General features: G+C 41.1%; 1 protein-coding gene across 2 annotated transcripts in view; it reads left to right on the top strand.

The window, feature by feature from the left end:
* Positions 1 to 4,385: 4,385 nt before the first annotated feature.
* Positions 4,386 to 13,279, top strand: part of NUDT14 (nudix hydrolase 14) — a 99,955-nt gene continuing 91,061 nt past the window's right edge. Inside the window, exon 1 of one of the 2 annotated variants that reach the window (XM_073349845.1) lies at positions 4,386 to 4,484. Coding sequence is in view for 1 of the 2 variants with exons in the window: in XM_073349843.2 (XP_073205944.1) it covers positions 4,859 to 4,939 (81 nt within the window). In the remaining variant the exon portion in view is untranslated. Of the gene's footprint in view, positions 4,485 to 4,725; positions 4,940 to 13,279 lie in introns of those variants that run through there. The other variant, XM_073349843.2, reaches the window with a different exon arrangement.

The following is a 13,279-nucleotide window of genomic DNA, read 5'->3' as shown; positions in this document are numbered from 1 at the left end:
CAGCTCAAGATCTGCCCCAAGACTGCGACAGAACAAGGAATGTAATAATCCAGCTGTCCTGACTCCTAGTCCTGTACATGAATCACAAGCCCGTAATTCCCAAAGCAGCAGAAACCCATCTGCTGACCTCAAAGGCATTGTGTAAGGCCCTTTTCTTTTCTTGGCCAACAGGTGCTGAGTCTGAGGGTGGTATATAGTTTAGTGGGGACCAAGAGTCATCCAGTGTAAGCTATTTTTAAAAATCACACAGGCTCCAGATAGTATGTTTTATAAATACACTTATATAAATTAAAATAACATGAACTGGAGGTGATGATATTACTGAAATAAGTTACAAGTCCAATGCACAGTAACAAAAATAGTGAGTAAATATGGGGCACTCTTATGAAGTATATAGGCCATAAAACCAATGATATCTGCTTAGAATTAGAAAGAAAAAAATCAGACAAAATAGATATCAGTAAAGGAAAAAGTTTCTGTTTATAAAATACTTTGAAATAAAATAACTGTATAGTACAAATATCAAGTAGTATTATTTATAAAGTTTTGTCATTACTCCACAATCACCATCACAACATTGTAGCATATAAAAAGGCTGACAAATTGGAAATTAGTGTTTGAATTTATTATTGGTTGATTGTATGTGTATATTAACCATTGCATTGCAGTGAAGAATTTAAGATATTTCTGCCTGTATTGTACTTGCAAAAATGTAATAAACGAGGTAGGTTATGTGGTCTGTGACACTGAAGTAAACTAGCAAATTATACAGTCACTTGCATAATTCATTCTTACTAGCTAAAACATAACTTTTGGCTTTGGTGTTGGTAACACTTAAAGTAATAAGCTCTGTTTAGGAAGACACTTGTACCCCCAAAAAATTAAGTGCAGGCTTAAGCAAAGATGTCAGAGACATGAAATGCATGAATGCATCCAATGAAGTGAGGTGTAGCTCACGAAAGCTTATGGTCCAATAAATTTGTTAGTCTCTAAGGTGCCACAAGTCCTCCTTTTCTTTTTATGAAATGTACAGTTTACTTAGTTGGAAGATCCAGCTTTTAGGCTAATTGGCAATGGATTTTTTACACATTAATCTTGTAATTAAAGTACAATAAATTTACCAGTAGTAGGCAGCAATTTTACCACAAGTCTTGCAATATGTGGAGTTTTTCTTAAAGCTCCAGCTTTAAGCTGAAATCATGTTATTTGGTGAGACTCTCAGCTTTCTTTCTTTCTTCTTTCCTTCAAGTACGTTTCTAGCCCTTGTGGTTGAGGAGAACAGCTTGAAAATGTGACCTGAAAAGTCAAAAGCAGCAGGCAAATAAAAACAGCCCAATATTTATTATATTTTAAAAAACCATCATTCTAAAGCCAGTTTCATGATATTTGGGGGCCTCACTTGTGACTTTTGAATGTGTGGATTTGGAAATACCGGGTGGGACATAGAATTAGGGCCTAATCCTGCAAACATTCCATCAAGCTTACTTCCAACTGCTGTGAATAGCCCCGTTGACTTCAGTAGTATTATTCATTATAGGTTTCAGAGTAGCAGCCGTGTTAGTCTGTATTCGCAAAAAGAAAAGGAGGACTTGTGGCACCTTAGAGACTAACCAATTTATTTGAGCATAAGCTTTTGTGAGCTACAGTTCACTACATCAGATGCATTCAGTGGAAAATACAGTGGGGAGATTTATATACACAGAGAACATGAAACAATGGGTGTTACCATACTCTAATGAGAGTGATCAGGTAAGGTGAGCTATTACCAGCAGGAGAGCGGGGGGAGAGGGGGACTTTTGTAGTGATAATCAAGGTGGGCCATTTTTCCAGCAGTTGACAAGAACGTCTGAGGAACAGTGGATAGCTCACCTTACCTGATCACTGTTGTTAAAGTTTGTATGGTAACACCCATTGTTTCATGTTCTCTGTGTATATAAATCTCCCCTCTGTATCTTCCACTGAATGCATCCGATGAAGTGAGCTGTAGCTCAAGAAAGCATATGCTCAAATAAATTGGTTAGTCTCTAAGGTGCCACAAGTCCTCCTTTTATTCATTATAGTAAGCGTTATAGCTCTGATCTTGCCGCTGTATCTACATGGACAGATCCTGGTATCTGCATGGAGTCCCATGAAGTCAATAGATCTCTGTGCAGGCACAGGAGCTTGCCCACATGGTTATAGTTGCAGGAATGGTATCTAAGGTTGGTAGAGCAGTGTTTGCCAGAGCGGTAATTTAGGCCTCAGCCCTCCAACTGAATCTGTAGGGGTGGACCCTTGTAACAGCTTATAACCCTAATGAAATCACTGAAATTCTGAACGTGTACAAGTGTTCACTCGTGTAGATCCAATTATAGGAGCAGGGCTGTAGTTATTTTTGCTATTCTCATTTGGACACAAACTGATAGCTTGTAGTCTTCTTATCTATATTTTTACTTGGTATATACAATTACGCACACAGACATGGGTTACAGTTTTGTTTTATTTAACTAAATGCTACAATTTTCATTAGTTAATACATCTTAATGTTTACTGATTGTATTTCCCAAAATGCTATGTATACTCTCATTGTACTTAGGCTATGTCTACACTAGCACTTTTGTCGGTGTAACTTATGTCACTCAGGGGTATGAAAAAAACACCCCTCTGAGTGTCGTAAGTTACACGGACAGAAGTGCCAGTGTGGACAGTGCTATGTTGGTGCGAGATGCTCGTTGCAGTTGGTTTAATTATGTTGATGGAAGAGCTCTCTCCCGTTGGCATAGAGCAACACATGAGCAATCTTACAACCGCACAGCTGCATTGATAGTGTAGACATGGCCTTTGTGTGCAAAGTTAAACACAACACGTGTGCTAGTTTTTGCAGGATCAGGGCCTACGTTTCCATTTTATACAAAGGTGACAAAATGAAGCGGGGATACCAAAATACTAAGTTCTGAAATTTAACATCAATTTAAAAAAATTACTTCACAAATAAGTATTACATTTTGTGACCCATAAGAGTATAAGATTGAACCCGCCCTGGGTCTCCATCCCTGTTTTGCACATAGGATATGGATATTCACAAGTCTGTTCAGAGATTAAGGAACACAAGAGACAGAAGCAATTTTTAATATATTCATTATCAAGATGCATAGCTGTGTTAGAATGCTCAAAACCAGCTTAGCCTGGGATGTGGGGATTATATCCAAGGAAAATGAGCAGAGAAATATATCTTTGTTTTTTGGGGACACGTAATCAGTGGTGCATGGGAATGTGCGTATTTTGAAGGGATGTTTGTGAGAAGATGACGTGTTGTGTCTTGGGGTGGAGATGTACTTTTCAGAAGGCAACATGTACTGTATGGGGGTACAGCTTGGGGACCTGATCCCATTTCCCATAAATACAAACATTTTATTTTAAGCACTAGGCCATTTCAGTGGGGGTACTCATGTGAGGACTTGTCTATAGTTAACATTTAATTAGACCTAGCTGCAGAACTCAAAGTGTGAAAAATTCACCCATGCATGCTGGAGCTAAACTGACCTAATTAATCAGGGAGGTGACTACCGCTGCTCAAGGAGGTGGATTACCTAAGTAGGTCCTACATCCATGGAACAACCACTTCCAGCAACACAGGAAGTGTCTACACCAGTGGTTCTCAAACTGTGATCCACGGACGACCAGTGGTCTGCGAGCTCCATTCAGGTGGTCCGCAGATAGTTCCCTCTAAGGTGCACGCCTGAGTGGCCACACATGAGAGAATAAAGGGCCGCGGATCTAATTAGTAGAGCTGTGCAGGCGTGGCTCTACTAATTAGGTGCCTGGACTCTGGAGAAGACACACATGTAAGGTGAGGTGGTGGCCTTGGGGGGAATAGAGGGTAGGTGGGAGGGAGCAGTGGGGTGAGAAGAGGGGGTGGGGGGAATTTGGGATGTGTGGGGTTGCAGTGACCAGAGAAAGAGGTGACTTTCCCCAACTCCAGGGCTGCGGCTGCTGTGGGGGAGACGGCCCTCCTTCCCAGCCCCAGCTCTGTGGCGGGGGAGAGACCCCCACTCCTTCCCAGCCCCAGCTTGGGGGGCTGCCGCAGCAGGGGAGAGCACATCCATCGCATTAGAAAGGTCAGACTGCTGATATTAAAATATGAGTAGTGTGCTTTTATTTGTAGAAGAAAAAAAGTTTATTATTAAGTTGTTTTTTTTTTTTTACATAGCGCTTCTGTTCAAAGTGCTTTACAATGGTTAGCTCCCGGTGCAAACAACATTTGGAAAGACCATTAAGTGAGCCGCCAAGCCCCTCAGCGATTTTCTAGTGGTCCATGGGGAAAAAAAGTTTGAGAACCACTGATCTACACTGCAGAGGCTCGTGTCCACAGTGTAGACGTGCCCCTGGCCAGTGAAGGAAGGGGGCCAGGAAAACACAGCAGCTGAAATCCAGGCTGCACTGAAGCGGAGGGGATTTTTTGCCATTGACCTGACCCCCGCCCTGCGGGCCAAGGATTTCACCAGGCATGTAGACGTGTGCTTGGGTGCAGGGAGAGGGGTTCACTTCCCTCTGGCTTGGGGGGAGTGTGAGAGGAAAAAGGAAAACCCCTTCCCCCTTAGTTGGACGGTTTTGTGGGGGAGGGGGTCCTGGCCTCTTAGCGGGTGGGGGGGGGCAGTTTCCCCTCAGTTGCGGACAGCCGGGGGGGGGGGGCGCCTTTCCCCGTTAGCTGGACCGGGGTGGGGGGAGGGGTTCCTTCCCGGTCAGCAGGGCGGTTGCCGCGGGGGAGGTTCCTTTCGCCTTACCGAGGACGGTTGCCGCGCAGGCGGCGCGCGACGCCGCTCTAGTCTGCAGGCCGGGGTGAGCGGCCGCAGGCTGCCCGGGGCCGCTCCTGCCGCACATGGAGGCCATAGAGGAGCTGGCGCTGGCGCCCTGCGCCTCCTCCCAGTACTTGCGGCCCTTCCGGCTCCGCTACCGGCAGGTGAGTCCCGGCTCCCGCGGCACGGCGGGCGGAAGCCCCGGCTATAGCCGGGCCTACGAGCGCGCCGGTGCGGTGCGCTGCCCTGCCAGGAAATGCGGCCTGGCCCGGGGCTGTATGGTGCCCTCCCGCTTCCCTGCAGCCTCCTGCGGACCTGCCCCCGTGGCCTGCCAGCCCCCTTGCTCCTAGTCCTCACCAACGCCCCCTTCGCGCTCGGCCCCTCCCAAATCTTTCCCTGCCCCTAGGGTCCCACTCCGCTCAGGCTCCCTTGCGCCCCCCTTCCTCGCCCCTGCCAGTCCTGCGGACGTCGGGCTTTGTCTCTGTGGGTTCCTTGTTCTCCCAGCTGCCTCAAATCAGGAGGAGGGGGGAAGATTGGAAAGAACCGACATCTGAATGAGGGCGACAGAACACCAGAAGAGGTGACTTTAGTTGTTCTACATCATTTCCCATAGCTGAACAAGGCACGAGTGTCCCATCATAATTTCTTCTCAGGGGGCAGGTTTGTCATGGTTAGGATTGCTTGTGGTCTTTATGTGGCAGCAGTAATATTGTCCTGAAGAGTGCAGTAGTAGTCTTATAATGCTTGTCAATTATGATCTTTTCTATGAATCCAGTCATATATACAGTACCTTTCATCCCCAAGCACTTTACATTTGCTGTGTAAACAGGAACCACTTGATCCACCTGCCACTGAAATACAGTCACCTCGGGGGTAGAATGCGGCTGTTGTTTAACAGCACACAGCAAACTACATAATAGTTTAGGACTGGAAGTGAAGGCAGATACCATAGTCGGGGATCGGTCCTGCTTTGAGCAGGGGGTTGGACTAGATGACCTCTTGAGGTCCCTTCCAACCCTGATATTCTAAGATTCATATATGATTGAAGTTGGTACTTTCATTGTAAACTGGAAATAGGCCAAAACACACCTGCCCTTGCAAAAAGTACCATTGGGTTTTGTAAAGGACTGCAAGTGGTCATGTATGCGGTGGTCAGACTCGGAACCTCGGTTTTATTTCTCATCTGAAAGACTGAATTATAGTGCCCCCTATTGCCAGTGCGTGGGCATTGGTTTGGTACTGATTAGGGCTGAAACACTACTGTCTGCAGCAACTTAATTTTCTTTGCAGGTCTCACTAAATACTAACCCATTTGGACCTTGCTTCTTGAGTAATGTCATGTCAAATCATAGTCAGTTAGTTGCAGTAATTGGAGCAAAGTTGAATGATTGTCTAGATCATCAAAAATGATGAAACTGCCATGTACAGCCAACTTTACAGCACCCATGTGGGAAGCAATGGAAGTAGTAATAGGAAATCCTTTTCCTTATAATGTCAATACAAACATGAATCTCCTTTCAGATGATCCTTGAGAATTAGAGCCCTCAGCAATACAAAGAGTACACATGATAAAATGAGATTAGTGTCTGCTAATGTAACATATTTGTGTTTTTTCCCTTCAGAATCTGTTCTGTAAATAGGTTTCTAACTGTATGAAGAGCAGTTGTTTCTCTAATTAAATGTACTGTAGTGGTCGCTCCAGTCTCAGTATTGGCCTAGTGAGGTCCATTTGTTCATTGCAATTCCATGGCTGTAGCAAATACAGGAAAACCCTGTGCGTGCAGAAATTAGCAATGCCAAGCTACTTCTCTTCATTCTGCTTCACCCTTTTTTTTGGGTTTGTTTTAGGCCTGGCCTACGCTACGGAGTTACGTCAACTGTAAGGCAGCTTATGTCGACCTAACTCTGTAAATGTCTACATTATTGTGTTGCTTCTACTGATGTAAGTTGCCCACTAGACTCACCTAATAAGTCCTAATAAGAGACATAGAATTTAGATTGATGTAGTTAGGGTGATGCAGTGTCTGTGTTATTTACATCACCTGTTGGTTGTCAGCCCCGTGTGGGCCCCAGAGCAGGCAGGACTCCAGCTGTCAGTGCCCCACAATGCCCCACACAGTTAAGTCAGTGGAAGTGGCCTGGTGAGGACATACACTACCAGGAGAGGGGGCATAGTGTGGACATGAACCACCGCAGTAATTACTGTGGTGGCTGTACGTCGACATAACTTAAGTCGACTTAATTTTGTAGTGAAGACTTGCCCTTAGACACATTCATTAAGGAAGGAAGAGGAGGTGTGTGTGGAGGAGATATATTCAACTCCTAGTCTTAAAGTGTTGGAAAAGGAAAAGCAGGAGGCGATCAAATAGACAGGGACAGAGTAGGAGGGAACATTTTGAAGTTGGGAACTTCTGCATATCCCAAATAGTGTCTTCCTGCACAAATAGAAAATATAAAGAATTCTTGTAAATAAAGTTTCTGATAATGGATTACCTTTAAATATTGATGAACTCTAGGTACCTCCAAGACATCACTAGTGATCTTTAATTCTTAAAATTCTTTAAATCTTTAAAGATTACAGTATTTGGCTGGAGATTCAATTGTAAATTCCTGAATCTTTCTGATCCTATCTTCACAACCAAAACCATCAAGTCAGACAACAGTGGTTAAACTTAATTGAGGTCTAGATGACTTGCATTACAATTTAGCCTGTAGGTATGGCCTTGTCCAGGCAGGCTGGACCACATTTAGTTTTAAACCAGTAGGGCCATAGCCATGCTCAAAAGCCATTGTTGAACTTGCTTGTTTTCATAGTGTAACCAAGGCCAAAAATATCTGATGCAGAAAGTTGCCCTGATGTATTTCAGAAATTGAGGTTTCCCTTGGGGACTATATTCCCTTCAGTATAGTACATTTATTCACTATATATTTCTTATGATTTGATTTCTTTGAAGCGAGAGAGATGTGGTCTAGTGTGCTAAGCAGAGAACCAGAATCTCTTGACTTCTAATCCTAGTTCATACACTGACTACCTGACACGGGCTTTGTTTTAGAAGCTTGTTCTGACAAGACAGCTCTCATCACTGCTTCCTACCATTTAATTTTTAGTGTATGATCTGTCAAGGAACTTTTGGAAGTGTACAGGCTAGACTAATATAAACTGCAATTTTACATTTTCTAGTATATGTGGGCAAGCCTGTGCTAGAGTGGAATGGTGAACAAGCATCTATTTGAATGATGGCAGGACATTCAAACTTATTGCCATGGGATGTCATGATGGCCAAAAGTATAACTGTGTTCAAAAAAGAACTAGATAAGTTCAAAACTTCATGGAGGATAGGTCCGTCAGTGGCTGTTAGCCAAGGTGGTCTGGGATGTAACCACATGCTCAGGATGACCCTAAATCTCTTACTACCAGAAGCTGGGAATGGAAGACATGTGAATCACTCCATAATTGCCCTGTTCTGTACACTCCACCTGAAGTTCTGGTGCGTGCCACTGTCAGAGACAGGAGATTGGGAAAGATGGACTGTGGTCTGACGCAGTATGGTAGCTCTTATGTTCTTATGACAAACCGGAAAAATTGTTCTATGGTGCCAGTTAGAATCTAATGAAGTTTTATCAAATAAGGGGACCGATTGTAACAAGAAACTTTATTTTTATATGAGCTTTACTGTTTTCAGAGCTTCAGATGGTTTAGTGTTTGGCTTTGTCATTTTGTTCTATATTGATTAACTAAGGTTTCCAGTCATTCATTCCTGAGTTAAACATATAATACATAAAAAATGAAATGGAAGTGGGAAAAATCTTTTTAATGTGTGGCCTTTTCTTTTACTTTTAAGGGAATAAAAACATTTAAAGTTATTAACATTATAAAAGTTTGGGTTTTTTTTAGAGAATGTTGTGGATCTGAATCTGTTGTGTACTGTGTAGTGAGCAGAAAATGCCCCATGTAAAAAGGGAGTTGGGTGTAATTTAACAGTGGATTTTGAACAAGGATTCCTGATTTCTAAGAGATCTGACTCTGATTTCCTCTGTGGCCTTGAGCAAGCCCCTTAGTCTCTGTGTTTCCACACTTTAAAATGCGATTTAAAATTTACCTATCTCACTGGACATGAGGATTAAGATCCAATTCTGCAAGGAACTCCATGCAGGGAAAGCAAGATTGGGGCCTCATTAATGGCCTGAGAACTTTGGAGATAAAAAAGCACTAAGTTGTTATTAATAATAATTATTATTTATTATACTGTACCAACTAATTCCACATTTAGAACTAATTTTTATATAGTAGCATGAGTGTTCCCAGCTGCCTAAAACATTTGCTGAAGCTTCATTCTGCTTTTTGGTAAACATAGAACATTCTTTTCTAGTTTGACAGTTAAAATGTTGCTGTGAAAATAATAAACAGAATTTTAGATAACCTGTTCAAACAAGTAACACTGGTCTGTTGAATCTTCAAAGACTCCAGTATTAAGAAGTGTTCATTTGTCAAAGCAATCATGTTATGGATGATGGTGTTATTTCTTTTGCAGATTTTTTCTGAATTCGTTCAACCTTTCTAGTACTCATAATATTAAATGCAAAAATAATAAGACAGCATTTTGGCTGAAATGACATCATATAGCATATTGTATGCATAAACATAAGGAACCTTGAAGTGACAGTTTTCACAAGCAGCATGAGCATACACTGTATTTTAGATGAACGGTGGTCTTGAAGTTAAGGCACGGGATTGGGACTAGAAGTGAGGGGACCTGGATCTATTCATGGCACTGCCACAGACTTCTGATGTAATGCTATTCAAATTTCAAAATTATTTTAGCGTGAGATGTGGTTGGGAGTTGCTGAAGGGAAAACATGAAGAAAATTTGGAAAGTCAGAGTAGTAGTAGAAGGGAAACATAAAGGTATTTTTGTGTGTGCTGTAATGAAGGTTTATTTTCATTCAACATACTTTGGCCACCAAGCTTGCACCTGTTCCTAGTGTGAAATAGCTTAGGGACAGTTAGAAGGTAATGGCTGGTAATGTAGAGATTGGTGAGTAGTGGTTAGCAGTGACAGAAATTTCCAGCTTTTTACGTTAAGCATAGTCTTTATCTTAATTTTAACAAATTCTTAACAGTAAATATCATCTTAAATTGGGGATCTTGCTCCTAATGGTTTCATGTATGCAACTGAATGAAACAAATTAACTGAACTCCATCGATTGTGTCTGTTTAATTGTATAATCCCAAGAGAATGGCAGGCATTTTACAGAACAGTAAGAAGATACAACCTCTACATGTAAGAGATTGCAATCTGCATACAATGGAGTACAATCATTTTTCATGTTACTTAATTACAAACAGGCAGCAGAAATCTTAAATTATAAAGATAAAAATATTAAAAATAAGTGTACTTGTGTGAGTGTAGTGAGATAACTTAATGTGAGAGTTGAGAGATTGTTGGGAACGATAGGCTGGGAAGGCAGTGAGAAACTGAGGTAGCATTGTTTGTTGTGGACATATGGGTGTGGAGTTATGAGGGCAACAGCTGATCAGAGAGCAGGAATTCACTTTGCATTCATTGAAGTCAGTAGCAAAGGTGCCAGTAATTACAATAATGCAGGTTCAAGCCTGCGATATACATTCTCTGTATACAATTTTTACAAGTATGTCTACATTTTAGAAATAAATTAAGTAAACAATGGTGTTTTGATTTAATGTCCAAAGGTCATTAGTAGCCAGAGCACAGAAACTGGCATATTGGTTATTGAGAAACAGCCATGCACTTATGTAAATCAGACTCCAAAGTTTAGAATAACTGTGAAATAACTCAAAAAGAAAAGGAGTACTTGTGGCAACTTAGAGACTAACCAATTTATTAGAGCATAAGCTTTCGTGAGCTACAGCTCACTTCCTCAGAAATAACTGCAGTTGAGTGCTAGTAAATGTATTTCACCAGTATGCTATGGTTAGCTTGGGTTATTCCACTTCACAATAATGATTGCTAAGGGCTTCTTTAAATGGGGACATGCAGAAAAATTAATCCAAATGAACTAAAGGTGTGAATTCAAAGTGGGTTTGTTAAACTGCATTAAACTCCTGTGTGTACACTCTCATTCAAAACTAAAATGATGTTAATTGGGTTTATCTTAATTCACTTCCAAATTAAGGCTGGGTCTAATCTTAAAAATTAGATCGACCTAGCTATGTCGCTCAGGGCAGTGAACAATGTTGTGCCGTTAGCACCATAGTTTCGTAGACCTAAACCCAGGTGTAGGCACAGCTAAATCAACAGAATAATTATTTTGTCAACCTAGCTATCATGTCTCCGAGAGCTGGACTGACAATAGAGAAAGGAAAAACTCCTTCTGTCAACGTAGGAAGCATCTAAAGTATGGGCATAGCTACACTGGAAACTTTCAAAGCGCTGCTGCGGGAGCGCTCGCACGGTTGCGCTTTGAAGTGCAAGTGTGGTTGCACATGAGCACTGGGAGAGAGTCCCAGCGCTCCTGGTAATCCACCTCCACGAGGGGATTAGCTCAGAGTGCTGGGAGCCTGTCCACACTAGCACTTTAAAGCACTCAAACTTGCTGCACTTGGAGGTGATTTTTCAGACCCCTGAGCCAGCAAGTTAGTGCTATAAAATGTAAGTGTAGGCAAGCCCTATGCCACACTACAAGCATTTACACACATCTACACTATAGCAGGACACCTGCAGTGCTGTAGCTGTTCCACTGTAGTGGCTGTACTGTAGATATACCGTAAATTAAACCAAATTAAGGCCACTTGAATGCTGAAAGAGAGTGCGCACATGGGTTTAATGAGGTTTAACTAATCCACTTTAAATTTACACCTTTAATTTGAATTAATTTTCCTGAGTGTCCCCATGTACACAGGCCCCAGGGTGGAAATAATCAGGTCCAGAGAAAATGAGCCACTTTACCACATCTAATGTAGATTTTTATTACAATTGCTGTGTTTAAAAAAAAAAAAAAAAACTGGTGTTTTGTATACTCCTAGTAGTATTCTCGTCACATATTTTGTACAATCTTTAATTTGTGTTTTTGTTTAAATTATTATTCTTTTTTATTTTATTTTTTTTATAAATTGAGCTAGCTCGGAGAAATGTACCTGTATATGTCTGTAATTTTTCAATTGAGATTAAAAATACATGTCTGGTTAGAGATAAGTAAAAATGGCTACCTGTTTCCCAATATAAAAAATTCTGTTATCTGAAGCAGTGTAACATGTAGAAGTATACATACAGTGTACGTTTTAATACAGATGATGAGCAGTAGTGTACAAATGTTTACAGTGGATTTGGATGTTATGAAGTTATAAAAATCTTCTCTAAGTGGGAATATTTTGTAGAATGTAAAGACAGAAAACAGATTTTAATGCTTTATATTAAATGAGTATCGCACATTGTGATTATACCTTGAAAACACAGCTTAAAGAATAAGAAATTACATATAAATGGCTAGTGATATTGAATATGCATTTTTTACATTTTGCAACTCGTATGTTTTGTAATTATTTGCTTTGAAAACACTATGTAGAAAATGATGACTTAGCATAAACAGGGACATTATATTTTTTTTATTCCACAGAATATGTAAAACAACTGTCTGACTTAAATTTGTGTGTGAATTAGTCTTTCTACATAATTTATAGCTAAATAAAGCAGCATTCCCTGATCTCCAAGAACTTAGATTTCAACATATTGTCCCTTAAACATAGACCAAGGTCTTGTTAATATAGTAATACTAAAGTTTAAACAAACTAAAGCTTACTTTTCATTAGTGGTCAACTAGTGTCACACGAAAGCCATGATCGCTGATCAAAACAACGTTAATTATCTGTTTCACATTGTGCATGCTGTGTCAAAATCCTTTAAATGTTGCATATGAAGCTGAGAGGGAACCTTAAGGCCTGTGACAGAGCAGCTGGTCTGGACATGGGCTGATGCCCCAGTTGACAGGTTGTTGGATTAGAAAGAATATCAAAGGCAATGAGTAAGATTAGGGATAAGTGAACATCTGACAGCAGTTTGCAGCAGGGGAGAACAGATGATAAACAATGGGAGCTGGGTACTTGGGTGGGGGGACCGAGAGGTGAGAAGGCCATGGGAAAAGTGTGGCAGCAATCGTTAAAGCTCCAGGTTGCTGAGCCTCATGAATAGAACAGGAAATAGGATTTGCTAGGACAGATGTGCTGAGTGGTGATGAATACATTATAGGGAAATGAGGGCAAAACTCCTAAAGGTGAGGGCTGTTCTTTCTCCAAAAATGTTAAATATAAATGTGGGAAAGATTCACCCGTCCGTAAAAAACAAAACATTCCAGTTTGTTTGAAAAATAATGCAGAAAAGGAGGGAATACAGCTGTTGATTTTGACTTTATTAAATGTTTGTTCTTCAGTGATACTTTTAACAAACTACAGCACACCTACTGGTAAACCAATAATATCACAGGTACTTATTTTGACAGCCTAAAATGAAGAAGAGATGGAAGTAGTGGCT

The sequence above is a fragment of the Lepidochelys kempii genome, chromosome 6 (assembly GCF_965140285.1).
Source record: "Lepidochelys kempii isolate rLepKem1 chromosome 6, rLepKem1.hap1, whole genome shotgun sequence".
Lineage (NCBI taxonomy): Eukaryota > Metazoa > Chordata > Testudines > Cheloniidae > Lepidochelys > Lepidochelys kempii.
This window is presented reverse-complemented; position numbering and strand designations above follow the sequence as displayed.